General features: G+C 43.2%; 1 protein-coding gene across 1 annotated transcript; it reads right to left on the bottom strand.

The window, feature by feature from the left end:
- On the bottom strand, positions 1–25,831 carry LOC111839697 (ETS domain-containing transcription factor ERF-like). The gene is made up of 5 exons (XM_023803857.2): positions 25,221–25,831; positions 8,353–8,587; positions 6,197–6,312; positions 5,035–5,903; positions 1–4,903 (listed from the first exon to the last, which is right to left on the bottom strand). The coding sequence occupies exons 1-5, from the start codon at positions 25,240–25,242 to the stop codon at positions 4,397–4,399; spliced, it is 1,749 nt and encodes a 582-aa protein (XP_023659625.1). The 5' UTR covers positions 25,243–25,831; the 3' UTR covers positions 1–4,396.
- Between the last annotated feature and the right edge of the window lie 1,617 nt (positions 25,832–27,448).

The following is a 27,448-nucleotide window of genomic DNA, read 5'->3' as shown; positions in this document are numbered from 1 at the left end:
GAAGCGCACACACACTGTTTATTTAAACCAAATCTGTCCGAGCAACACTGCAGAAGGGTTTGTGTATAAATCTGCAAAATGTAAAAATAAACCCAGGGATCTTTAAAGTTTGTGGGTCCAAATTACCAGGGCAGAATTAATCCCACAGCAGCCACAGCAATCCTCCAACTGGCCCAGCGTTTCATAATTACGCTGACAAAACCTGATATAGAGTAGAAGTAGATTATAATAAGATGAACAATATGAATTGTGCTACTTGCTTTCCACGTGGCCCACAATCCCCTGCAGATTGCTCGGCCTGTAGCTCACTGAGGCCTGTGCTGCAGTCGTCCCTGCCAGCTGCCTGACCTGACACCCCCCTGACACAATGACATGCACCAAGAATCCTACATGCTGCATATTAAGTGCGACTGCAGTCTGCATGAACGTGCTGCTTGAGAAAAACTGTGAGCAAATGTTCGCAGGACGTGGCACACAAGTATGACAAGCATGCAGCTCTGAGGGTGACAGGAGGCCTCTGTGGGTGCATGTGGAAGGCAATCGGATCTTGGTGTGTTTATGGTGAAGGTATCATATGTAACATCCTGACACATTTGGATTTGTGAGTCTAAATGATGATGGGCTTTTACCAACACGCCCAGTCAAATAAACAAGTTAAAAAATGCAGATCATGAAGCCTCTCAGCTTTTCCTGCAGATATGCAAATGGATCCTGGTGAAGTGCCTGCCTGTCCTGACAGGAGGGAACCTTTACAAACACAGCTTGGGGGTCATGAGCACTGCTCACAAACACAATCGAATAACTGCGCCATAACTTCTGGCTTGAAAGTGTAGGCGTGGCTATAACAGAATATGAAAATTAAAAAATGAAATTGACTTTTTAACCCTGATTACAATTTAATTACATTCGGGAAGAGGGAGTATAAGAGAGCATTAACATTCACTGTAACATCCTAAAAATGCCCCCCATCCACTGAGCCATGTAATCACTGAGAAGTGGGCTGTGGGGGCAAATATTAACAGTAAAATTATTTCTCTTAAAATGATTAATATCCCCTAAATACACAGCATACAAGAACAAAAGAACATTACAAAATGAATATTAACATACAACAAGCATACCTCCCACTTGTTCCTCAAAGAAGTCCCACCACTGTCCCCCAACCCCCCCGCCAAGGTCCCTCCCCAACAGTGTATACAGTGAAGTTCTCAAAGGAAATGTAAATGCAAAAGATACTCCTGAAAGGGGGGAGAAGTGTCCAGAAAACTGTGGTGAGGGACAGGGGGGGCTGTACAGAAAATAAAAATCATGTCCACAACCAAAAGCCAAAAAAGCTACAAGCCTGGTGAGAAAGATGCAAGAAGGACCAATAATGGACAGCCATAATACTGCAAGGTGCCATCACTGCCACTGCAAGCTCTCACCAATGCAGAAAGCAGCTGCGGCTGCGCAGACTTAATGCATAAACTCTGTGATGCAGACATCACTGGAGACTCATCACAGTCCTTAGTGAAAAAGGCCTCCAGTGGAAACCGAACCGGAGGCAAGGATGGCAAATGCATTCAGCCAGCGCGCTCCCCATACAGGACGCTCTCCTGTGACGCACTCAGCCAGCACGCTTCCCGTACAGGACGCTCTCCTGTGACGCACTCAGCCAGCGCGCTCCCCATACAGGACGCTCTCCTGTGACGCACTCAGCCAGCACGCTCCCCATACAGGACGCTCTCCTGTGACGCACTCAGCCAGCACGCTCCCCATACAGGACGCTCTCCTGTGACGCACTCAGCCAGCACGCTCCCCATACAGGACGCTCTCCTGTGACGCACTCAGCCAGCACGCTTCCCATACAGGACGCTCTCCTGTGACGCACTCAGCCAGCACGCTCCCCATACAGGACGCTCTCCTGTGACGCACTCAGCCAGCACGCTTCCCATACAGGACGCTCTCCTGTGACGCACTCAGCCAGCACGCTCCCCATACAGGACGCTCTCCTGTGACGCACTCAGCCAGCACGCTCCCCATACAGGACGCTCTCCTGTGACGCACTCAGCCAGCACGCTCCCCATACAGGACGCTCTCCTGTGACGCACTCAGCCAGCACGCTCCCCATACAGGACGCTCTCCTGTGACGCACTCAGCCAGCACGCTCCCCATACAGGACGCTCTCCTGTGACGCACTCAGCCAGCACGCTCCCCATACAGGACGCTCTCCTGTGACGCACTCAGCCAGCACGCTCCCCATACAGGACGCTCTCCTGTGACGCACTCAGCCAGCACGCTCCCCATACAGGACGCTCTCCTGTGACGCACTCAGCCAGCACGCTCCCCATACAGGACGCTCTCCTGTGACGCACTCAGCCAGCACGCTCCCCGTACAGGACGCACCTTTACGCACTGTCAGATTGCCTGCCTCACACAGACCGTGGGACAAGTGAGGAGTGACATTTCAGACTGGACTCCATGTTATAATTTCCCATGTTGCTCCACTTCACCACTCCCCTGGCCGACATCATAACTGGAGAACTGTTTGGAATTTAGTTTGGCACGACTGATGGTCTTCAGGTGGGGGCAGAGCCAGAGGCATGATGGGACTGTGGGTCCGTTTGACAGGTACAAACTCCCAATAAGGCATTTCGGTAAAGCTGCACAACCTGGGATCTTTCAGCATTTGCTTCTCTCTTTTACCAACAAAAAAAGTCATTATCTATTTTTTGTAAAATAAAATAAAATAAAATCAAGCTCCCTCCATGTTTACTTGGGGTGAGTCCTGAAACTTAAATGGAATTCACTAATCACTAATCACTAATCATCATATATTATACACATTATATATAAAATGTATAGCTGGTATCTGATGTTGTGATTTCCCTTAAATTCACGAGCCATATAAAGGCCAAAAAGGCAGTGTGTGGACCTCATCTTGGACTTGGCCATTTCTCATAATGAAATGGGAATGGCAATAACCTTGAATGGCTTATATTTCAACTGACTGGATTCTCTGTGACTAACCTACTTAGTTTGTGCACCATTAACTCAGATAGCAGATTTTCAGACAACCTACGACTCCACTTGAACTATGAATCACGTGCCATTAGTTGACTTGACTAGCTGTCTTATGCAGACCACCTACACAAAGGCTGTGATACATAGATAAACCATCTGTGGATTCAGCCAGTTCCGATTTAGGTCGCATGCAAGGTCCCAATCCACGTATGTAAATATAATTACAAATTACCCCTGGATGTGGCCTCATCTGACATAACCGGTTGGACTGCAATTCCCAGAATCAGGTTAGGATTTTGCTGATCTGTGATTGGTGATGGCACCAAGTCTCAAACAGCAGAAGCAAAAGCCCAGAATTTGTGAGGACTAGACGTGATAAGGTAGCACATAAGGTGCCGTTTCCAAAAACCACTAATATCTAAAGTTACTGTAATCTCAAGAAAGCAGTATTCTTAAGCCAGTCCCTCACCTGCTTTAATAAAAAACGACTCAGAACATTACCGTGATACAGAGACAACAAGCTCGTTTCTAATTACGAGACAAAAAGCAAAAACAGGATTAAATTATTTGTGTAATGCCTATATTAGTGTTGATTAGACATCCTTTGGTGTTTTCCAGGTAACTGGGAATGATGAATGTTTGTCTTGCTTTCAGCAGTGAGTAAAAGAAGAAAGGTAAATGTGTTGAGAAAGAGAAAAGGTGGTGTGTGAAATCAGGCGTTCATACTACCAAAAGGAACAAAGAGCAGGACAAAAGGCAGATGGAGGGTGCAGACCGACGCCCATTAAAACACATCATGTTTGTCTCTTATAAAGAGAACAGCACAAGCCCAACAGAGACCATCTTCTGCAAATCTCCATCACCTTCCACACTACAGGCTTTAGAAATGCACCAAGAGTGCCGGTCGGAGAGACCAGCAACCGCGTGCCAACTGGAAAGGCCAGTAACACAGCTAATCCAGCGCCAAACCCAGTCATAATCCAGACACACATGGACCCACAGACTGCAGCTTTTGTTTTCCATTGATGAAGCGTTTTCCCCAAGAAACAAAGACATCAAGATCATAGTCGTCTGTGAAGTTTGTCAGTGTCCAGGAATAACAAACCTAAAACACCTTATTCGCTTTAAGTATACAATTTTAGTTTATAATAGGCACTTGAAAAATCAACACTGGTTCCAACAGTCACCAAAAGATTAAAATCCCAGCCTATCAGAATGCAAGCAAGTTGGGTGCGATCCAGGGGCATCCGAACATTCCGCACTCAGCCAGTCGTCGTCACACATCTTGGACCAGCTCTGTTAGGTGAATGGCAAGGGGTGGCCAGAGCTGGCACTCTCAGACACTCCTGTCCTGTAACCCACAGCAGTTAGCAGTGTCTGTGCAGTGGGACGCTCAGCAATCGCCCCCCAGGGAGAGCTGGGCCGTGGCACGCTGCAGCTCAGCACTCGCCCGGCGCTGACTTGGGGGGGCAGGGCTCTGCAGGCCGCAGCCCCCACGCCGCTGCCAGTCTCCCTTCCCCTTCTCCGCACGCACCTTCTTGTCGTCGGCCTCACCAACACCAGCGCCATCAGCTTCCAGCCGCTGGTCCTCACTCCAGCGCCGCTTGAAGCGCAGTTTCAGGGGGATGCACTTTGTGCTCCCACCAGCGGGACGCTCCGTTGGGGCGGAGCTTAAAGGCCGGAGAGATGAGTGACTGGGGAGGGGAGACGGGGGTGTCACAGGAGTCTTGAACACATCCTCGTCAGAGTCGTCTTCATACGGCTGCGGCGTGGGGCCGCCGCTGGGCTGTGCGTCCGGGGATGAAGGCAGGTCCCGCTCCTTTTCTGCTTCTTTCTCCTCCTCACTAATGTCGGTCACCTCCACCTCCTCCTCTGATTCTACATCAGAGATGTGTTCCACCTAAAAAAAAAATAAACCAGTGGTGTGTCCACGCTGCCCTGTCAGCCACTGAAGCCGAGGCAGCATGGAGACACACAGCAGGATGCCTTATGAACATGGTGCATCATCAGTTTCTCACATGCTAGGCTCACCTTGATCTTAGGCAGCCTGTCCATGCTGCTCGCGGAGTTGGAGGAGCCAGGGACCGGTCTGGGCCCGGGGCCCATGCCATTGGTGGCGGGCCGGTGCGGGGTGTGCCCTTCTCGCTGTTTGCGCCCCAGTGGTGGTGCTTGAAGCTTGAACTCAAAGGGGAAGAGGTGAGAGTCCTCAGCTGCCTGTGTCGAGCGACCATGGGCCTGAGACAGGACTGGATGGGGGCCGGTGAGACCCCGGTCACCGAGCATGGGGCCCGGGCCTTTGTCCCGCCGCTGCGGCTGTGGGATCAGCAGGCTGGAGTAGTGCAGGAAGGCGCGAGGGCTCAGGTGATAGTTATAAACGCTCTGCGTGTGAGCCTGCAGATAGCGCTGCATGTCCTCAGGGCTGAAGGAGAAGCGAGAGCCCATCAGGGGGCTAAGAGACGGCGAGGGCGTATAAAGGTGAGAGGAGGGCGTCAGTGACAGGGCTGGAGAGAGTCCGGGGTGAGGGGACACTGGGAAGGGGGACAGCGGCTCGGGGTGAACTCGGGGAGGCTGGATCGTGCGAGGGAGTGAGGGGTTCGGGGGGGGCCCGTACACCCTGAGGAACGGATCGTGAGGGAGGCGGGATGGTAGGACAGCCCGGAAGCCTCGCTCGTCACCCACTCCGCCTTCCTCCAGCTCCGAGTGGACAGATGTACCATCGCTGCAGTCGCTGACGGAGCCACGGGCCATGCGGCGGGAGAGAGCCCCCAACGTGCTGGCAGAGCTGGGGCTGCAGGGGGCCTCGCTCGGGGACAGCGCCTCCACTGGCGGGACCAGGGGGAAGCGAAAGTGGGTTCCTGCCCCTGAGGGCACCGGAGGGGCACTCTGAGGAATTCCGCGGCCTGCAGGGACACGGAGCTGTCAGCACAGCGCAATCACAGCTTCGCTGGCGGACTCAGCCACCGCTGCCATCACTGTGAAACAACACTGGATACAGGAATACAGCTGTAATCTCACCACATCAGAAGGCAGAGAAGGAAAGGTGGAAGCTCCTTATCCTCAAGTCTTTTTTTATATATTTATACAAAAAAGGGAATAAGAAATACATCTGCTTCAAAAGTAGGGATTGTTTTTCTGTTTGGTACAGAGACTGCCTCAAGCACCATATGACAGATGAGAAAACCTTTATGTTTACCTGCTGCGCCCATGTCAACAAAGGGATAGTTTACAAGCACCAGCTTGTTGAAGTTGAACTTGTATGTGAATCTCTTCCCTTTGGTCTTGTGCAGAATCCTCTTGTTATAGTAATACCTGCGGATTCCAAGCACATAGGCTTCACAATTACTTTGAACACATATATGCACTTCTGTTGTTAAAAGGAATGAAAGCAAGTTCGGCTGATTGCAGCCACAGCACAGGAATACCATAAAGCACTATACAGGTACCACTAAAACACAATGGTAGCACGTTCAGCTCCAGAATGGAAGGCTATGGACCATGTTTAGTCAGTCTACAAACAACAGGCAGCGCTACGACCCAGTACCTGTCCAGACATCTATTCACCTCAGATATCAGCATTACTTTAACCTGATCACTGCTAACACCCATTCTGTAAAGGTGTTTAACTGCTCAAATAAACCATTTTTGCATTTAAAAGTGTATGATAGTAAAATGTAGGCGAGTTTGCTTTGTGTCTCTGAACAAAACATATTCAAATGTCGTCTTAAAGGTGTCGTACTTCTGACAAGGATTTTATCACCTTCTTCATTTCTTCTGACAATGAACCTGCCCAAGTTATCAGGATATCCATACGTACGTCCACCAATCTTCCATAATCAGTCACTCATCCAGCACATTTCAGGCAGCGCAGGGTGCCGGCACATTTCCGGGGACTCTCTCTCTCACTCACAGATACACAAAACCTGCACTGGGAGTAGAATCTACACCCCTAAAGATGAGAGGCTACAGCTCCACCCACTGAGCCACTTGCTACACCAGTTAGCAGGGAATTGTTTTCCCAAGACTCAAACACACTGTCACAACGTTACAGAACACTTCTTCCTCACAACTTTGCTGTCAATAAATATCAGCATTAATTTTAACTTTGCTGTGCTATAATTTCATACACTAATCTACTCACCGTCTACACTAGCACTTGCAAACATATGGTGTGAATTGGATTTTCGTACTTCAAGTCTGAAAACAAAGTCCCCAGAGGTAATCCAGCCTGAAGCACTTACCAAGGCATTTACAGCCCATTTTCCCCCGAGTGTCTAAATATTTATGAGCAGGAAAATAAACGAAGTACATATGTGTGACTGTCTGTCCCACCAACACAGTAGGTCACACACTGCTAGAGAGAGTCCATGCTGAAGCGGTTCTCATGTTAGTGACTTGCAACACTTACAACTGACCCAGCAGAGATAACCTGCATCCCACATGTTTAACAAGATCACAAGAAAAATAGACGTCTGCATCAGAGGGCAAAGACAACATCACCCCCTACTCTCAGTACCAGCCAAAAGCTCACTATTTTTTATAAACAGCTCAATGCCAGATATTATTAGCTAAAATGGTCAAGAAACAATGGTTTTAATTTTGGACATTTACAAAGCAAAGCATTTCACTTCAGATGTGGACCTACTGTCACACGCTTCAGTACCTATACATCTCACAGCACTCTGTCAAGGCTTGTCTTAAATGGCAGATACCACTATGTCTTTTTGTCTCATAAGAATATTTTACAAGATGCAGTTGGTGGAGGAGTGAAACCACCAATTATAGACCTGGCTCTTTCATTATGCTGTCCTAGGTCTGACTGGTATGATAATCTTCACCTCTGAATTTTCCAGAAAGCATGCTGGAGAAAGGCATTTTAACACTGCTTTCACATAATTCTAAGATGAAATTTGATACACAGTGAATTGTGAGGCTGCATCAGCCCATGCTGCCCATGCTCTGCAGAAGCCACGCCCACATGAGGGCACCATACAGGCCGGCTGTGCAGTGCTCAGCAGGACCTCAGACTGGCTACACTGGGCCCATTGTGAGAGGGTGAGCTGGTAACCATGAGAGTGAGTCATGCTCTGTGTCACCACCTCTGTTAGAATGAGGCCCTTATTCTGGGCACAGGGCAGACACACACAGCTCTGCATGCGCCCCCCCCCAGCATAGCCCCTCGTAAGGGCAGTGTTACTCAGCTGTCCAGTAGAGCCCCAGACACTAAAACTCCAGTCAACTCCAGCCTCAGGAGTACCAGTCATAATTTTCCACTTTGTCAGGCAGAATACAGAGGCTATAGATTACAAAAAGCTGGGATTAGCAACATAGCGCCTCCCACTGGGCACATACCTGAGTGCGCGGCTCAGCTTGTCGTAATTCATCTGCGGCTTGCACTTGCGTGCCCCCCACAGCCGCGCCATCTCCTCGGGGTCCTTGATGACGAACTCGCCGTAGTCGCCCTGCCAGGTGATCACGTCCTGGTACTCCTCCTTGCGCAGCAGCTCCAGGATGAAGTGCCACAGCTGGACCTGCCGTGAGCCTGGGCTGGATTCGGTCTTGCAGGCCCAGTCTGGCAGGGTGAAGCCTTAGGGGGAGAGAAGCCGGGAGATCAACACCCCCAGCACAGGTCACTGGAGGGGCAGCCATGTGCCCAAATGCCAGGGACCTACCCGACAGACGATTAGCCGGAGTGAGGCCCGGCACATATAACCTAACCCAGAGGTCACATGGGATCTCATGTTGCAAAACAGCTGCAGTGTTGTTCACAGGCCACATATGCAATGAGGGCAGGTTGGTTGTGTTACACAAAGTGGATTTTTGTGTGTGTGTGTCTGCACTTGCATAGATCACATTTGGGGATCAAAATGTCCCCAAAGTGGGGTAAAAACTAAAACTTCCTTAGTTTTGGGGACATTTTTCAGATCCACATTTGGATAACCTCAATTGTATACAAATCTGTGAATGCGATCAAAAGAGTAAAAATGCCAAAAGTCTTATATATGATTTTGGGCTGGGTAGGGATTAAAGGTCATGATTGAGATTAGGTTTCTTCCCACAGAGATGAATGGAAGGTCCCCATTTAGATAAGTGCGCCAACATATATATGTACGTGTGTGTGTGTGTGTGTGTGTGTGTGTGTGTGTGTGTGTGTGTGTGTGTGTGTGTGTGTGTGTGTGTGTGTGTGTGAGAGAGAGAGAGAGAGTGTGAGAGTACATCCAGTGAACAGAGCTACATCAAAGCCCCTTAGATTACAGCATAAAGAGGGCACTGGTGATATGCTTTACCATTCCTTTTGCAAATTTAACTTGATATACTGAAACCTGACAGTTTTATGTTTAGACTGACAGGAAGACTGGAAGGAAGTGGCCTGTCAAGTCTGCTGCCCTGCAGGGCAAGACGAGAACTGAAGGGGGCATGCAGTTCAAACAGCCCGAGGGTAAAATCTAAATGCCATGCAATGAAAGCATTGCAGTTACGGGAAAACATCTCCAAAAACATCAACACCCTAAACACCGACACTAGCACTGTGAAGGAAAGACAGTAAAAAAAAAAAACGAAAGGCTCCACTCAGCAGCAGATGAGCAGACCAAGAAATCCTTCCCCAACTCCCAGCCTCAGTATTTTAACAGTACTCACTGGTTTTGTTGATCTATGCTTAGGCAGACAGACTCACAAAAGAACCATTTACATTTTACCTTACATCACAGGAAATGGACTGATTTTAGCAGGCTATGTCAGACCTCAGTCAAACGCATATTTGTACTATTTAAGGCCATTTTGGGCCTGCCATATCAACACTTTTTTTTCTATATTTCAAGCCTGTGTTGCTGCCCAATGTCTGACCTTTGGCCTGAGGGCCAACAGACACTGCCAAGGTAAAGAACAGAGTAACATGCACAGCCACGGCGCTAATACACAGCCAGCAAAGCTAACAGGCACGGCCTGTATACACAAGGGTAAATCTGCTCTTCATCCAGGCTGTGCCTGTTAGCTGTGTATAAGGGCAACTCTGCTCTTTAACCTGGATATAGGGTTATGCCCATAGAAATGATACACAAAGATATGAATACAAATATGCGTGCGTGTATGTGTGTGTTGTTGATGAAGTGTAACTCACAAATTTGTTTATAGTTTATCCTTTAGCATATAGAGGTAGTGGCCAAATGTAATGTATAAAAAATTAAAACTACTGAGCTCATCACTAGAAGATAAGTATTTGATTATTTTTTTTTTGTATTTTGTGGTATTTGAAATGCCTTGCAAGATTGATATCAATTCAAATACAACATGAGTAATAGTGTAAAAGCAATTCAAAAAGACAACACAAACATCAGAAGCTACTGACAGAACTGCTGGCTAGTTTGAAACGGTTACAGCCCCCTCCAAATTAGCAGAGGCCTGGGAAGGTGAGGTTCCCCCACTGTACCCGAAATGTTGGGGACGCATTTAATATGCAAGAAAAACCATAATGTTATATTTTATTCGCAATGCAGCAGTGCCGGCCTGCAACAGGAGATTCAAAGCGGACCATTTCCCTCCATGGTTTTGAGAACCACCGTCTCTAGAGGCACAAATGAGTGGGTGAGCCAGTGATTGTGCCCATGGAGATAGTGTGTGGAAATCAAGCTGATTGGACCACTATACACAAATACACAGCCTTCGATGTGAAGGGGAAATCCCACGTTCGGCACTTACAGAATCACTGTGCGGCAAACGACAAGGACAAGAAAAAAATGTGTCTAGAGAAGGGTCCACTGCCTTTTTGTTTGACCAGTGAGGTCAGCCTCACTTAGACAATTGCCCTACATATAAATTGGCTGAATGCATGCACAACAGCATCAGAGAACAACAAGATGGCGATGTCAGGTAGAGCCTTGGCTCACGCGTCCTTCACCTGAGAAGTGCCTCTGCACACACCTGCTAAAGGGAAACAGCTGCCTTCACACGTCACTGGAGCATGAAAGGAAGTGAATAGGCTCCTCTACATGAAAACAACAGCCAAGGCCACCGGGACGTTTGCTTTGACACAAAACAAAGCATGTATAAATATCCTTTTCTCCAAACGGACTCCAAAACAGCAAGCGGAGAAATATACACAAAAGCAGGAGCAACAGGCACGGAACTGTCATTGGTCAAAGGCAACACAAAACAGGGCACTGATCTCGTAATAGAAGAGGACCGAGACGCAAGTGGAAATGCGAACAACTCAGAAAACTAAATGAGACTATACAATAATTGAGGGGCTCAGAACAGCCCCCAAAGCACAGCGATCCAGCAGATAAAGCGGTCTGCCTGCCCTGACTCCACCACGCGAACACTTCTCTCCTCTGTTCTCCGACTTTCCTGCTCACTCTCCACACTCACACGTCGCCTAGCAACCAGACACTTCAGCACTAAAAATAAGCTCCAGAAACATACAGAAAAATAAATATAATAATTAATCCTTTCAAACCCCGAGCAAGGACTGAAATAGACCTGGTGACAGTATGGGGGGGGGGACAGCAACAGGTTGTGTTGCTTTCTTCTCCATGGAGTATTCTCCCTTTCCAGTCTACGCCATGCAGTTGATCTTCTCTGCAAACTTCTCCTTATGGACAAGGCGCACTAACAAAGACATGCTGCAGACACTACACTCTGGGACGTTTGACCCAAATACAAAAATTAAAAAAAAGAGACAGTGCAAAAAATAATAGGAAACACATGCAGGTCACCCTACATGCTGTAGCAGCTAAGAGACTCCAGGCTGAGATTCCAGGCATTCCTGGACATTGAAAAGGTGCAGAACAATTCAGCACGTTTGCGTTAAAGGGCTCGCTGTCTCCAAGGAAGTGGATGAGAACAGTGAGAGGCCCAGAGGCAGACACAGACACAGGAGACTGCCGTCAAATGACATTCTGCCACAATGAGGACATCGCTATCATCTAAACTTTGCAAGCTTTTCACTTACTTCTTGGCTGGGTGTGCCTTGCAGAAAAAACGGCCATTATGGCATGCACTTTTACATACCTTAATAATCTTTGCACCCCAAAGTAGTACTCACAGTTTGTCAGTCTGTTTAGGCTTATTAGATATAGCTGCCTGGTGCACAAAAAGGCAACTGTCAAATGGAATGTTGACTACTAAATACGGCTTAATTAAAACATCAAACAAAATCACAATAAATAAGCACAACGATAACAGGAAACGTAACAGGACTTGCAGTTAAAAAACAAACCAGAACAACTTAAGCCAAACCAATTCAGCTAAGTGGCATGCCTTCTAGTGGACATTGAAAAATGCATTCCTCCTTTTCTCATAACACTAAAGTACTGCCAAACATCACAGCTGTACAGCTGCACAATACACTGATATCAATGACCGTTTAATAATGTGATATGAACATGATAAAACTTGTGACTGCACGTAGGCTTTACTGATCAGGCAGAAGAGTAAATCAAAACTATTTCAGAGATTCTCCAAAACTTAGTAACTGAGCTGCAGACATGAACTACAACTAGAAAAACTAGTTCCCAGACAGACAATATAAAATTAGGCATAGATCAGATAGAATATCAGTTCTTGGCCACTGGAAAAATCAAATGCATTTTCAAAGGTGAAGAGTCTCCCACAGATTTAAAGTGGGTGGCTAGAAAAATGTCCAAAAAATTGGACTGGGCTATCCATCTCTATATCTAATCTCACCTGAATTGTGGTAATATGTTCAATCAATCGATGATGATGAATCAAGTTTATTTTACATTTAAGCAGACAGAATATAAAAGTAACATCCTGCAACTCAAGCATAAAGCATATCATACCAGCCTCCTACAGCACATGGGATTACGAAAACACCTACGCTGTGCACTTACACCCTGCACACTTACACCCAGCAGAACACAGGGGCTGATACACACTACATGCCCTGTGTGCAGCTCTGCACTGTGCACTTACACCCTGCACACTTACACCCAGCAGAACACAGGGGCTGATACACACTACATGCCCTGTGTGCAGCTCTGCACTGTGCACTTACACCCTGCACACTTACACCCAGCAGAACACAGGGGCTGATACACACTACATGCCCTGTGTGTAGCTCTGCACTGTGCACTTACACCCTGCACACTTACACCCAGCAGAACACAGGGGCTGATACACACTACATGCCCTGTGTGTAGCTCTGCACTGTGCACTTACACCCTGCACACTTACACCCAGCAGAACACAGGGGCTGATACACACTACATGCCCTGTGTGCAGCTCTGCACTGTGCACTTACACCCTGCACACTTACACCCAGCAGAACACAGGGGCTGATACACACTACATGCCCTGTGTGTAGCTCTGCACTGTGCACTTACACCCTGCACACTTACACCCAGCAGAACACAGGGGCTGATACACACTACATGCCCTGTGTGTAGCTCTGCACTGTGCACTTACACCCTGCACACTTACACCCAGCAGAACACAGGGGCTGATACACACTACATGCCCTGTGTGTAGCTCTGCACTGTGCACTTACACCCTGCACACTTACACCCAGCAGAACACAGGGGCTGATACACACTACATGCCCTGTGTGTAGCTCTGCACTGTGCACTTACACCCTGCACACTTACACCCAGCAGAACACAGGGGCTGATACACACTACATGCCCTGTGTGCAGCTCTGCAGATGCGCAAATGATAAGTTTTCATGACCTGAAAAATATCAGGCAGCACAACCAAAAAATTACAACTTTACACTTTCTCAAAATAAAAAGTAGCTTCATAAGGCAGCCTAATCATTTTAGTGTGTACAATGCATGATACATCTTTAATTCTTTAATCTGTTTTTTTGCATTTATAATTAGCAGTAATATTAATTGCGGTTGCGCCATCATACAAAGTTTATTTCCATATTTTTACTCCACAATGGTATTTAAGATCTTCATTATGATGTAACATCCTGTCTACTGCTTTCCAAAATGACTTTAAAACAAAAACCTCCTCCAAAACCCAATTATGTCCAATTTATTTTTTTAATGACCAATTTTATAAAAGTTTTCTTATTTGTTTAGATGGCTGTACCACCTGACATTTTTGGACTACAATAATGTAAACGTTAAAAAATAATTTACTGAGACACAAAATATGTATGACATGTGCCCACCTTGGCCTGCTGAAGCTAATTAGACTTTTCTGATCTTCATTTTACAAAATCTTAGTGACACATGGAGCAAGAAAAAGGGACGCCAGTCACGACAAGAATTCATTTTTAGCAGATGCTTTTGTCCAAAAGCGACATACAACTGAAAGCAGGGTCAGGCAGTCCCTAGAGCACCTGGGGGTTAAGGGCCTTGCTCAAGGGCATAACCACGGAATCACTCTGCTGACTCTGGGATTTGAACTGGCAACCTTCTCATCACGAGCACAGTGTCCTTAACCTGCTGAGCTGCACACCATTCTCCTGCTGTTGCCCAAACACAGGGCATTACTTGGATCATAAAACAAGGCATCATAACAAGCTCTCAAAGAGCATAGTACTGCTCCACTAATTTCAGTAATGCCCCATTTTTCCAGGGTCAGCCCCCACTGTCTTTACCGCAGATTACAGTGTGCAGCAACAAGAAAGCAGAACACGGAAGTCCCACAGAGCACAAATTTGAGCCTAGTGTGGGAAAGGGCATGGAAGCAGGAGGTAGCAGTGATCCAACAGTGAGCCAAACTGGCATAGATGTACATCCTTTGGTGGTCAAAGTAAACCTGCAAAGTGGCTGTAGAAGCAGCTCAGCCGTCAGAATACTGATTGGCTTTTAAGGGTTAACACAGTTAAACCTGACTCAGCTGGACTAAATCTGGAAGAATACATAGATTACTTCCTTGCCACACAAACCAACAAAGCCTCGGCTCTGAATGGTATTCTTAGTTCGATGCATCAGTGTTTGTTCTCACCCAACCTCATGATATAACTAGAATATCGAACCAAGAGCAGAGCTGTAATCATGTATTCAGCAAATTTGTCTTCCGTTAATCTGCAATTTCTATTAAATTCTTAGTTTTACACATATATATATGCTCCATGAAGTGTTCCTCCATATGTCCTGAAGTCTCTGTCGTATACTGAACGTTTGGCACCGAACCACAAGCAATTCTGATGTTTGTATGTACTGGCAATAAAGTGTCGGAGTTCTGTCAACTCAAGTTTTAGCCTGCTTTACAAAGAAAGACAGTGTGTCACACCGAAGCATAATAATTAGTCACCGAGGTTTACACAGGGCTCCACGGCGGCTGTCGCGAGGCCTGCTGCTGCTGGTCCACAAGCCTGTCCTCACCTTTAAGCTTGGCTAACATGCTGCACGCTAAGTGCGTCCTCTTGGCTCATCCCTACAGCACAACAGTATCTTCAATCATACAAACACTAAATAACAAAAACAGGAAAAATAAAAAAAAATATGAAGGGAAAAAAAAAAACATGGAATAACAAGGGCCGTGATTATGCTGGGACATCCTGATTACATATTGGGGGGATGTACATCATATATGTAATGGCTATGGTGTCCCTGGGGAGAGGTTTGGGAACCAAAGCAGTGCTCATCTAGCCATCCAGCAAGAGATGATAAAAGAAACAACTGGATATTTTTTATAGTGTTACTGTTAATTTGCACAGCGTTTTTTGAGCAAATACACAGTTTCAACCCAGAGAAATATCCTTAAAGGATTTACACAGTACTGTACATTAAACATTCATAAAATATGGTAACAGAAGCTGGACTTGAAGACAACTGCTACACAGTTTTCATACATCAATACAGTGCCCTCCACTCCTTGTAAAAATTTGTAAAGAGGGTTAGGAATAAAATCCACCTTTTGGTGAAGTAGCTTCATCTCACACTAAAAAAAATTAAAAAGAGGAAATAAAATTTATTCAAACAATAAATCCTTCATCAAGAAATAATTATTTTCAACAAAAACACATGTGCCACAATTATTGGCACCCCTGGAGTTTTCAGTGAATACAATGTAACTGAAACGTTTCCCCTGTAAATTGAGTTGATTGGAGTAGGAACTTTCAAGCTGTAATCCATGACTTCCTGATTGACTGGGGTACAAACATGAGGTGACGCAGCAGCCAAATTCCCTTAGTCATCCATCAACAGGGGAAAGATAAGAGAACACACACCAAATGAGGGAGAAGTGTGCTGACCACAATAAGATTTCATTATTTTTATTTGAATAAATTTATTTAAATGAAAGGTTGGATTTTTCATATTTTTTCAGTGTGAGATGAAGCAATTTCACCAAAGTGGATTTTTTTTTTGAAATGCTGATGACACCACACTTACAGCAGAAGATGTATACAATCTGCAGACACTTTGAGAAAGTTAGAACCGAGGCAGGATGAGTGTCAATGTCTTCGGTGCTGGCTAATCATGGATTGCAAGAAAAATTGTGGGAAAATTGGGTTCTTGATCAAATCAGCCTTCACTGGAAAATATGCCTAGGAGGAAAGCAGCTGTTAAATAAATGCTGCCCACCCTCGATAAGTTGTACAGGCATATTTGAACTACATTTAGTTATCATTACATAAGCAATCTCTGCCTATAATAAAAATAGTGCATTCTAAAAGTATAAAGAAACTTCATATTCAAAAGTTAAAGACTGAATCCTGAGCACGAATAAGGATCAGACAACTCAACAGCTCAAAGCAGACAACTGGAGGATGCACTGCGCAGGACTGTAATATTATGTATAATGCAACAAAAGCGACAATGACATTCAACGAATGAACTACTAAATCTACAAAACTTAAGTTTACAAACATTATTTTAATATTCCTTTACAGACTACAGATTTTAAGGTTTCCTTTATAGTTCATTTGTTCCAGCCCTAAACACCACAAGCAGAAAGCTGTGAACATGTCGAAGTGACATAGGAAACAGGTGCATGCGTATGTCTCAGAAGGCACATGAGAAGCACTGGAAATTGATGATCCGCAAACAAATCAAACCATTTACCCAGTCATCAACCAAATACCCTGCAGGTGGTCTATGTAGCACAAGAGAGAGACATGAGCTACTCTTAATGACAGAAATCCTTTTAACCAACATAGCTTAATAAGAACACAATATTCAACAACCAGAATTTCTATGCAAGACAAACATTACCAACTAAACCATCCAGATATTCAAAACATCCACAGGATCCCCAGCTCCCCAGCAAAAGGTACATAATCATTCCATTTGAATTGAACAAATTTCCAAAAAAAAGGTTTTTGCTTCACCATTTTTAATTTTGGCATGTGAATTACACATACATTTACTAAAATAGCTACAGCTGTAGCTTGCAAGAAAACTCAAGAGTATTTTTGGTTATTAGAAGAGTGAAGGGCTTGGAGCAACAAGTCTTTTTTCTATGATGAATTTTATAATGTATGTGTACTATTATTGTTAATCAAGGTTAGTTAAAATGATAAAAATATAATACGATTAATTTGACTGACAAAGGTGCACTTTTAACAAAACATCTGGTAGTATGTGTCAGCATGCATACAGACATATAAATGAATTCCTTTCACCACATATACTACTCTGGCATCTAAAAAGCAGTATGTAAAAATAGGAATGCATAAACTGAACCCAAACAACATCCAGTTCAAAACAAGAGTTTATCGTGCAATATAAGTTTTTTTTCCATTTCTTGGGTGTTTTCCTGCCAAGAAGCCCAATGGCTCACCAAGTATAATGAAGCTTCTAAAGATTGCAAGGTAAACATCTCACACTAGTTATGTTGCAGTGATGCCCACAAATTGCCTTGTATTGGTAACTAGATAAAGGTATAATTCTTTACAATAGTTGTACTTGAAAGGTACATTATCATATTCACTGATCAGAGCTAAAAAAAAAAATCCTGCTTTGCATAAATAAATTTTTAGAACTGTGTGTCCTATACATTGTTTATGCACAAAACGGTGCCATCAAAGCTCTGCCTAACTGAACTGTTACACACTTACATTTTGGATGCGCTTTCATTAACTGAATAGAACCCTGCCCTTCAATTCTGCTCATTCAAAGAACAGAGGATTCAGCAAGTCGGCTGTTGGCAGCAGGTCTAGAGAACTATGAGAAAAACTAACACATGCCAAGGACCTGCCACACCCTGCAGCAGTGCAGCACTGGGGAGGAGAACACTGGCTTCAGCAGGGGCACAAGCAACCACCAATGTTCTCATAAGCCCACTGGACATGCCTGGTCCTGCAAAATTGAAGCTGTCTACTCCAAAGCTGCTCTATACACAACATATGGTTAGAACTGAAAATGTGCTCAAAATCACAAGCAAAAACGCGAAGAGAACGGGCTGTATGTTATCACCACAAGACTGTGTACATTCTCGCTGAAATGCACGTTTAATTTTACTTTGCTTAATGTACCAGATACTTTTTAAGAACTTCTACTGGGAGTTCTGGGCTCTCCAGAACTCGGGAGAGTTATTTTTTTATACTAACAAGCTGTAATATATGTAGACTTGATATCAACATATTGAAATCACTTGTTAGAAACATGATTTAAGAGACTAAATTTGAGGCACAAATGATTACTCCTTCAAGACAGTTGCCACAACACGTAATCATCACAGTGCTGCTGTGGTCTGAGGAACAGACCCATGTGTGGAGTCAGCAGAACTCTTAGATCATGCCAGGGAGGAAGAAGGAGTCAGCAGAGCTGGGCTACTGCACTGTGTGCGCTTGCAGGCACACACACACACACACACACACACACACACACCCTCTCCACCACCATGCCCTTCCCAGTGTGTGAACACAGCTCAATCAGAAAGCAGTGACAGCAGGAGAAAGAAAAGTGGGGCCCAACCCTACAAACAAAGAGTGTTGTAATCCCAACTGCTTACTGTATTACATGATTCACAGGGTTTTCCTTAGATTTCATACTGACTAATATAACAATTTTAAGGAAATGTTAAGGGACACAGGAAACAAAATCAGTGTGAATTTTCCTTTACCCAGGTTACAAGTACCAGAGAATGGATGCCCCAAAACAACCATGTGTTATTTAAAAATTATGTGCGTGTGCACACGCTCCCATCACAATTGTGTTAAAAAGGTTTTTATATACATTTTAACTTTTTTTTGGTTTGATAAATGCCAGCTCAACCTGAAATGAATAAAGATTTACCTGTTACACTATCACACGATTTATCATAGATATATCAAGTCAACCATAAGAAAGACACCTCCATTTACCCTTGGCTCAAAAACTATCCTGAACCATTGGCCAGAACAGCACAAATACTAAAATTAGTCATGCACTGATAAGGACATTTCTGGCAAATACCAATAGCCAATTATTAGAAAAACTGACACTGATACAGATACCAATACCAATTGTTTGGGAGGTTCTGCCCAAATAATTTTAAAAAATTAAGAAATTACATTCCAAAAATATGAAAAAGCATTTATTTTTTGGTAAGAAAACACCAACTCTAGCATACAACAGTCCCAGAGCACTATTTTACAACTGTGCACATCTTATATATTTATGCTGTCAAACGCTTGCGTTACTGACAGACTAGCGTTATTCGGCAGTACTGCAGCCTTCTTTGTTGGAACAAATTTGTTTTTCAGAAACTCTTCACACTCTTCAATGTCTCGCCTTAAAGTGAGCAATCAAATTTGTTGCGTTTCAATGTTTATTGGTAGATTACGCTTATGAAATTTTAGCCAAGCAATGTTTGCAAGATGCATTTAACTATATTAAAGCAATATGGGTGACCAATTTAAAAGGAATTATCAGCAGCAAATATCAGCTCATTTTTAACCATCAACTGATGGCCAATTGTTGCTGTATTGGCCGATACTGATAGTTGGCCGATACAATCGGTGCATCTCTAACGGAAATAAAGTTAAACTGAAATAAAAAATTAAGTTAAAATTGAAATTAAATATAAAATATTAAATGGTACTGCCGAGTCAAAATACTTAAGATTAAGGGGTATATACACACACAAGATCACACAAACTATCATACTCTGTGGAAAGTCAGAGATGCCAACTTCATAACTGCTTGTATTTAGACTGCGAGAGGAAACCAGAGTACCCAGAGGAAAGCCACGCAATACAGGGAAATACTCGCAAACTCCACATGCCTCCTGACAGATAGTAAAGGGACAACAGTGCTACTCACAGGGCCAACCAAACCCGGGACAGGAAAGGAAAACGGTAGCTAATCTTCATTTCTTCTTTTGTGGCAAATGTCAGAGGGAAGTTCCTTTATTACCCAATGAGTTCATAATGGGCCTGAGGCTGACTTACATTTCTGCGTCGAATCAACGCCATAGGTACGGTGTAGCCACATACCATACGCAGTAGCCTGAAGCGCACCTCCCCAGAAATGTAACTACACGTTGCAGCGACACACAACACAACAACTGTGATTGGTCCGCTTGGTAGCATCGCACATCCTCCTACGCAAATGTTTGGTTGTTGTTTGTCTCCAGCTGAAGCTATTTTACCGTGGAACAACTTGTGTTTAGCTTGTTGCTAGCCTGCTGTTTTTGCCATGGTTGCAGCTTTCATACTATTAAAAGAAATAAAACAGATGCAGCCATTCACACTGGAGCTAAATGATATTGGAAAATGTCAGATATCATAACGTGATTTTTTTGCAATAAATTTTGAGATATTTTTAAAGCAAAAAATTAGTTCAAAATACATTTCTAACAAACCCGTCTGACTTAAAACAGCAAGGATGAAAATGATTATGATTGGCTTGGACAGTGCATGTAGAACTCATGCAAAAGCAGTGGTGGTAAGCTTTAAATGTATACTAGATAATCTTGAGAAGGAACAATCACTAAAATTACAAAGTTTACTAAAGTTATTTTTTTCCTATAATGGAGTAAAAATGTTTTAGCAAAACAGAAAACCACTGCGCTCAGCTAACTAGCATTTTGGCCGGTGTAATTGTAGAGTGATACAGACACACCAGCACATACGTATAAAAGCTCACAATGGCGTAGGTCACTTGTGTAGGCTGCCGCATAAGCTCTTTGTAGTATAAATCAGCCTTTAGTTACAGATGTGACTTGCATTTCTGATCAATCTGCAAAGACATATATAAGGTATTCAAGTTTTTTGCCATATAGAAACCGAACAAAAGCAAGAAAGAAATTAACTTTGTTGAATTGGCCCCTGGAACTAGCACATACAACAAAAAAACATCCACTTTTTTAGAAAACATAAAATATACAAATAATTTCCAGACCTTTAACATGAGCCTACATGATGCAAGCCCACTAAGGAGAAATGCATCTTATTCTTACTCAGTATTGTGAGACAATAAAGTGAAAAATCTGTTTATTATACCAATCTGTACAATAATTTCACTGAACCCATTCGGGTTAGACCATTTTTATTGGGTACAACAGCTGGCCTGTCAGAGTGGTGATAGTTGCATTATTTCAGACTACAAACTTACCAAAACATTATTACACATATTAGCTAGTTGATATTTAGGGCATGTGCTAATAAGTTATCTTGATTGTGTTTATAAGCAGGACCCTGCTTGCTATAAGAAAGCAAGCTGAGCTGTACTAAAAGCTACCAGTTAGAACACCCGCACTAATTCTAAGCGGGTCTCATGTAGAATTTCTGAACTAACTGGTTGGACTGGCTTTATTATTAACAACTGAGAGTTACACTTAATGCAGACAAGGTTAATATGACCCACAAGTCATCTTCAGCTATTTTTCCATCCCAGCACAAAGAAAGCTGCTTTTATCTGCATGTTTAATTCAACAGCCTTACATCTTTTTACTTATGTCTCATTAGATCATTTATGAAAGTTTTAGTCTCATCCTGGGCAAACTACTCTATGTACAACTCAACAGTGTGAATTTCAGAGCTCCTGTTAACCTACCAGAACAGCTAAACTGCAAAAAGTGTCAATCTTGAGCTTTTGAGAAGAAAGAAATTTAAAACAGCATCCATTTTGTGGGAAGGTGCAATTTTCAGGTCAAGCCATTATAAAATTGCATAAACTATTCTATTCTTTAGTTTAAGATCCCTGGAAAGCTTTCAAAATAAGATGACAGATGGGCAGTGATTCTACTAAAGGTCATTAGCAAACTGGAATTTCAACTACACCAAAACTCTATCTCCAGTAATTTAAAACCTTTATTCAAATATTTTCAAGTACTCATTTAAAAATAAAACTGTAGAGAAAATTATCCTACCACATAGACTTGGGTGGTGTCTAATTTTTCATACCATCATACCGTCCATACATTATACCGTATTATTGCCCAAATGTACTACTACAGGTATGCAGGTATGGGCCATTAAAAATGTGATAGCAGAACATTTTAATTAATCATTTCAGATGGCAACCTACAGGACTTAATAAAACACCCATAATGAAAAATTCAATGCAAATTTATATTTGACAGAAATGTTATTTAATATAAAGAAACAAAAAAAAAAAAAAAACCATCACCATCACTGCCAGGAACTCCTTATTAAAATAACCACTGCACCAAACATTAATTTGGAGCATATGATTAAATACACATTCCCCTTATGTCAATCAACTTGACGTTTTTAAGTATCCATTTTATAGCTATGCAATTCATCTGTAACTAATAAAAACTTGGATACATAAAAAGAAGAATCTCTCATAACACTTAATCAATTCCACGTTCAGACATCAGATTCCTCTGAATTCCGCTACATAAACTCAATTCATTCTTCATCACATGTAATTAACCACAACACAAACCTGGGTTTCATAAAGACTTTTTCCATGATTAACTCTAGGTGAGACGACAGCTTCTAGAACATCAAAATCCTGAAATACCGGGTTTCCCAAATTAGGCATCACCACAGAATGACAGAACACACTGACTGGCTTCATTATGATTATGAAAAGAAAATACAGCTACAGATTTTTCTTTTAGCCGTCATATTTACATCTGAATATTCCTAAGATCATACACATTTTATTTTGACTTGGTAGAATTAAGGGTGTGGGTTCGGTTTCTACACTGGTAGGACCAAGCCAGCCTCGAACACCCCCCTCCCCCAAAGGCTCTTAGGGCACCAGATCCATGGCCTGACCCTGGCCCCAAGCTTCACTCTCAGCAGTACACCCATGTGTGCATCTCAAAAGGAGAGCATGATGGGATATTCTAAAAGAAGCACTCCAGTGTAACTGCAATCATACTTGGCAAATAAAGTATCGTTTCATTTCATCTTTAAGCGTGACTACCTTAGTTGCTACATGTATACTGTGCTTCTAGTCACTGCAGACCATTTCCTCTCAATCCCACATAAAGGATAAAACACACACACACACACACACACACAATGTCCAAAGAAACAAGAGGCATAGTATAAGAAAACCATGGATGGGTTTTTACCCAGATAATACAGTAACAAAGACAGCATCTTGGGTATCTTAAACTTTCCTTATTACTATATAATAAAGTAACCTTGGCATCATAATATAAATTTCAAACCTGGAAGACTGCCATAAAGGTTTTACCCAGTAGAAACCTCCTCGAGAATCAAAAACTAAATCATTTATTACTGTTCTACATTTAACTATCCACGAAAACATTTTTAGATAAAGTAACGCTTACTAATTTATCATACAGGCATAAAAACAGCCCAAACTTAAAAGAGAAAAAGGTAAACATGGGAACACTGACAACTAAACAGAACACATCGTCGCGCCACCACGTAATATCGCCGCTGGTTACCGTTTGTACTATTAACGGTAATCTTTCTTAGTTACTGTGATTGGTGTCTATGAGTGTATCGGTCAAGCAAGTGATATATAAAGTGTTTCTTCGGTGTGTTAATTAATTCTGTTAATATTTTTCTATAGCTGATGTGTATTTGGAGTACAGAAGTAGTGAAATAATCTACATGCAGATAAGCCATATATACCTGCGAAAAGACGTAATGAACAGAAGTACACCAGTCATGTCTTAATAAACGTATTCGTTTGAGTGAAAATGAGTTTGCGGGCAGCGAGAGTGCGAATAAAACAATATGCAAGCGCAACCGTGAACAGATTTACTAACAGGGTGTATGTTAAACGCAGGGTGCTTATTCAATTCAGCGTTGTTTCTAATCCTTTAAAATCAATCATCATCTGTGGTATGATTTAGTTGGTATGATTGCCATTGAGCTCTCACGAATTTGGCAAAATATCAAACGTGTTTTAATAGATTTCTAAATCACCCTTAGCATGAATAAAGATTTAAAGTTGTACTGGCCCCAAGCAGAAATCAGAATGCAATTATGTTTGAAAGAAAACGTCAAGAAATCCCAGAACTCGTTTGCGGTTGAGCACTTCAAAGGGGACCCCCGCTCTGCATCAAGACAATCACAAACAGGTTAGCTAGCTACCGAGCAAAACAATGTTACAGAACAACATGCACAGTAAGACATATCTCGAGCATAGCACACCGGAATATTCTCTGAACAACACAAAATAAATGCAATTCAATCAAAATGCATTACTAATTCGAGAACAAGTTAACCCAAAAGTCAGTTTCTGCAACTCAAAGTTTTTTTCTTCATTAGTACCTGCGTATCTAAGTGACATGTGACTATCCGGCTTTTGTCTGCGTGACCTCAACTGACGGCAAAACAGCCCGTCAAACTGGAGTTAAGTATTTTTCCCATCACACAACTCACTCAAAAGTATCCACATAATATTAAGTGTAACCTGCAATCAGTTGAGTTAGCCCTCTTAATAACATGAAAAGATCAGTATTCGGGGGACAGATATCTTATTAACAGACCTGTAGACCACCTGAACTAGTAACAACTGGGTATGTTAGATTCCGTAAGCAGTACACTCCTTTACACATAGCTATCTAGCTAACTAACTTGGAAACGACTTTCCGACAAACTAGTAGTTAGCATCTTGAGTTCATCCATGTACGATCACATCTAATTTTCGAGCCGTTTTCCTATCCCAAAGTTCTGAAATTCGCCCCCATTTCAGGGCCGGGAAACCTCAGCATTCACGAACCGAGCCCAGTGTTCCCGGGGGGCAGCGTTTGACAAGTTAGTTGGCGTAAACTAAGCAGCCACCGACACGTCTATCACGGGCTTTGTGAGAACATCCTCCACCGGGCTACACAGTCGCCGCTCACGGCATGTATTTCTCAAGCCTCCTGCGCGAAACGTCAGGCAGCGTCGGTACTTTCTGCTCAGTACCACTTACCAGCGTCCCCCTGTGTTTTCATTGTGGTTCTCAGGAAGGTAGAGCCGGCCTTCCTGCGTCTTGTGGTCCCTCCTGTCGTTAGCGTGTCAGTTCAACAATCGCAAAGTTTCTTTGCGCTTCTTCTTTACTTTCCCTCGGTCTCTTCGCTCCACCGTGAAGTACTTCCACGGTACACTGCTTCGCGCACCGCCTGTACCCCGCTTCTTCTGAGTTTGCACGGCAGTGGCGACTTACTTTCTTCCAGTCACCGGGGCGTTAAATGCGGCCGAGTCTTGTGTCAAACTCCAGGTGTAAGTAAGAGTCCCGGTGGAAGCCTTCAAACTAAGGGAGACGTCTCTTCTATCTTGGCCGTTACTCTCTTTCCCAGTGTAAAGTGGCATTTCAGCTACCACTCAAAGTATTTTCCCGACTCACAACAACACGCGGTCTAAATTTCAAGAACTGGTCAGTTTTATTATTCTCTGTTTCCCCCAGACTTTCTCCAGTTCTCAGCGATCCCTGCCCTCAGTTTCTCCCCCCGTTTCTTTTTTCTCTTTCTCGGGTGTCGCGTTTCGCACTCTATGCTGCACGGGGCCGCCCACGCGGACTCGAGGGGGGGGTGCTGATCACGCCCACTCGCAGTGAACCGGGTTGGCGTCACTGCAGCGCGAGGCGTCGCCTTGGAGACCGCCAACTTTGACGCGTCGATATGTCGCGCGCACGCATCCTACTCGCGGCTGTCGACGTGGGATGTTATATATATATATATAACCTTTGAACAAGCGGTAAAAACGACTATAAACGATATATATATATTTTAAAAGAAATTCTAGGTCTGAATATTTTTAAATGGACGGTCTATATTTGAAAACAGCGTGCACGTACATTAAAACACGTAATTCTTGTAGGTCCACATGTAAGTTTGCATGATTTAATTGCACAGTTGACTTAGTTATTGCCTAGATATTTTTGTTTGCGTCATACAGTATTTAATTTATATAGTATTAACGTTTCTTATTTCCCCAGGATTGACGGTATTTATAACATGGTGTATCTTGCCATATGATAGTATTAAAAATAACAATTTTCGCCATAATTTTCGCGATGAAGGTCACCGTCATAGTAATAATTCATGTTAAAAAGGCAATGCAGCCGGTATTAAATCTGCATATTGGTATTAAATAAGACGGCTAAATAATGAAATTAATCAAAACACATACATTTCGGCAATGTACCACACTTAGGGATTCCATTCAACCTTTCAGGAGCAAACTATGCCTGTGAATCATCTAGGTATGCCACGTGACAATTAATATTATGCTATTTCTGAGAAGCATTTCTTTAAAACATTTAAACCATAATTTTTGCAAAATGTTCTGCTAATAAACATTAAATATGTAATATGCAGTCATTTTTAAAGATTTGTGAAAGAAAATGTAATTTATCTTAACATAAACATCATTCAGTCACTGAGGAGGTTCGTAACACTGAGGAGGTTGTGAAGTGCTTAATATTCCTGTTTTATAACATACGACAGTGATATTTATCTCTGTTGCAATCAGTAGAAGCAGAAGTTCCTGATTTGTTAGTGGTTGTCTGGGTTGACTACCTTATAGGTCTCGCGGTTAAACTAGTGGCTTTTGGTCTTAATTGTTATATATCTTCAGTGTTGTGTTGCATATCCCCACCCCTACATCCGAATCATTCAGCAGTCTCTCACTCAGCTTTCCGTCCCGCTGCGGAAGGAGGGTAGCCTTGTGTGCTGGAGTTCCCTCACTATTCCCACGAGATGATGGCAGGAGAGACTGATGACATGGCTAGTTGGAAAAGATTGTGAGAGCAATGCTCTTTCCTGCTACTTGCTTGTTTATCCCTCTCTTGCTGTGTAACTCTTTAGGAGAGTCAGTGAATCTAATGTCTGTACCTTGGCAAACCAGCACCATGCTATGCACAGTGTATCCCTGGTCTTTGGTCCTGTAATCCCCCTCATTCCAGTGTATCTGTGTCCCAGTGTTTCCATTCCCTCCAGCCTTCATCATTGATTGTCTTCTGGGTAAACTGTTTATTGTTCTTCTCCTGTGTTCCTGTGTCCATTTCCATTGTAAATAAAGGCTAATATATTTACTTATTCCCTCAGTTTGATGATATTTATAAAAATGTATTTGGTATATGTCCCTTTTTGCCTCCATTGTAATAATAGTATTATAGAATTAATTTTATAATAGCAATGTTTGTATGGTTGAAAATAT

The sequence above is a fragment of the Paramormyrops kingsleyae genome, chromosome 23, assembly GCF_048594095.1.
Source record: "Paramormyrops kingsleyae isolate MSU_618 chromosome 23, PKINGS_0.4, whole genome shotgun sequence".
In the NCBI taxonomy this organism is placed as follows: domain Eukaryota; kingdom Metazoa; phylum Chordata; class Actinopteri; order Osteoglossiformes; family Mormyridae; genus Paramormyrops; species Paramormyrops kingsleyae.
This window is presented reverse-complemented; position numbering and strand designations above follow the sequence as displayed.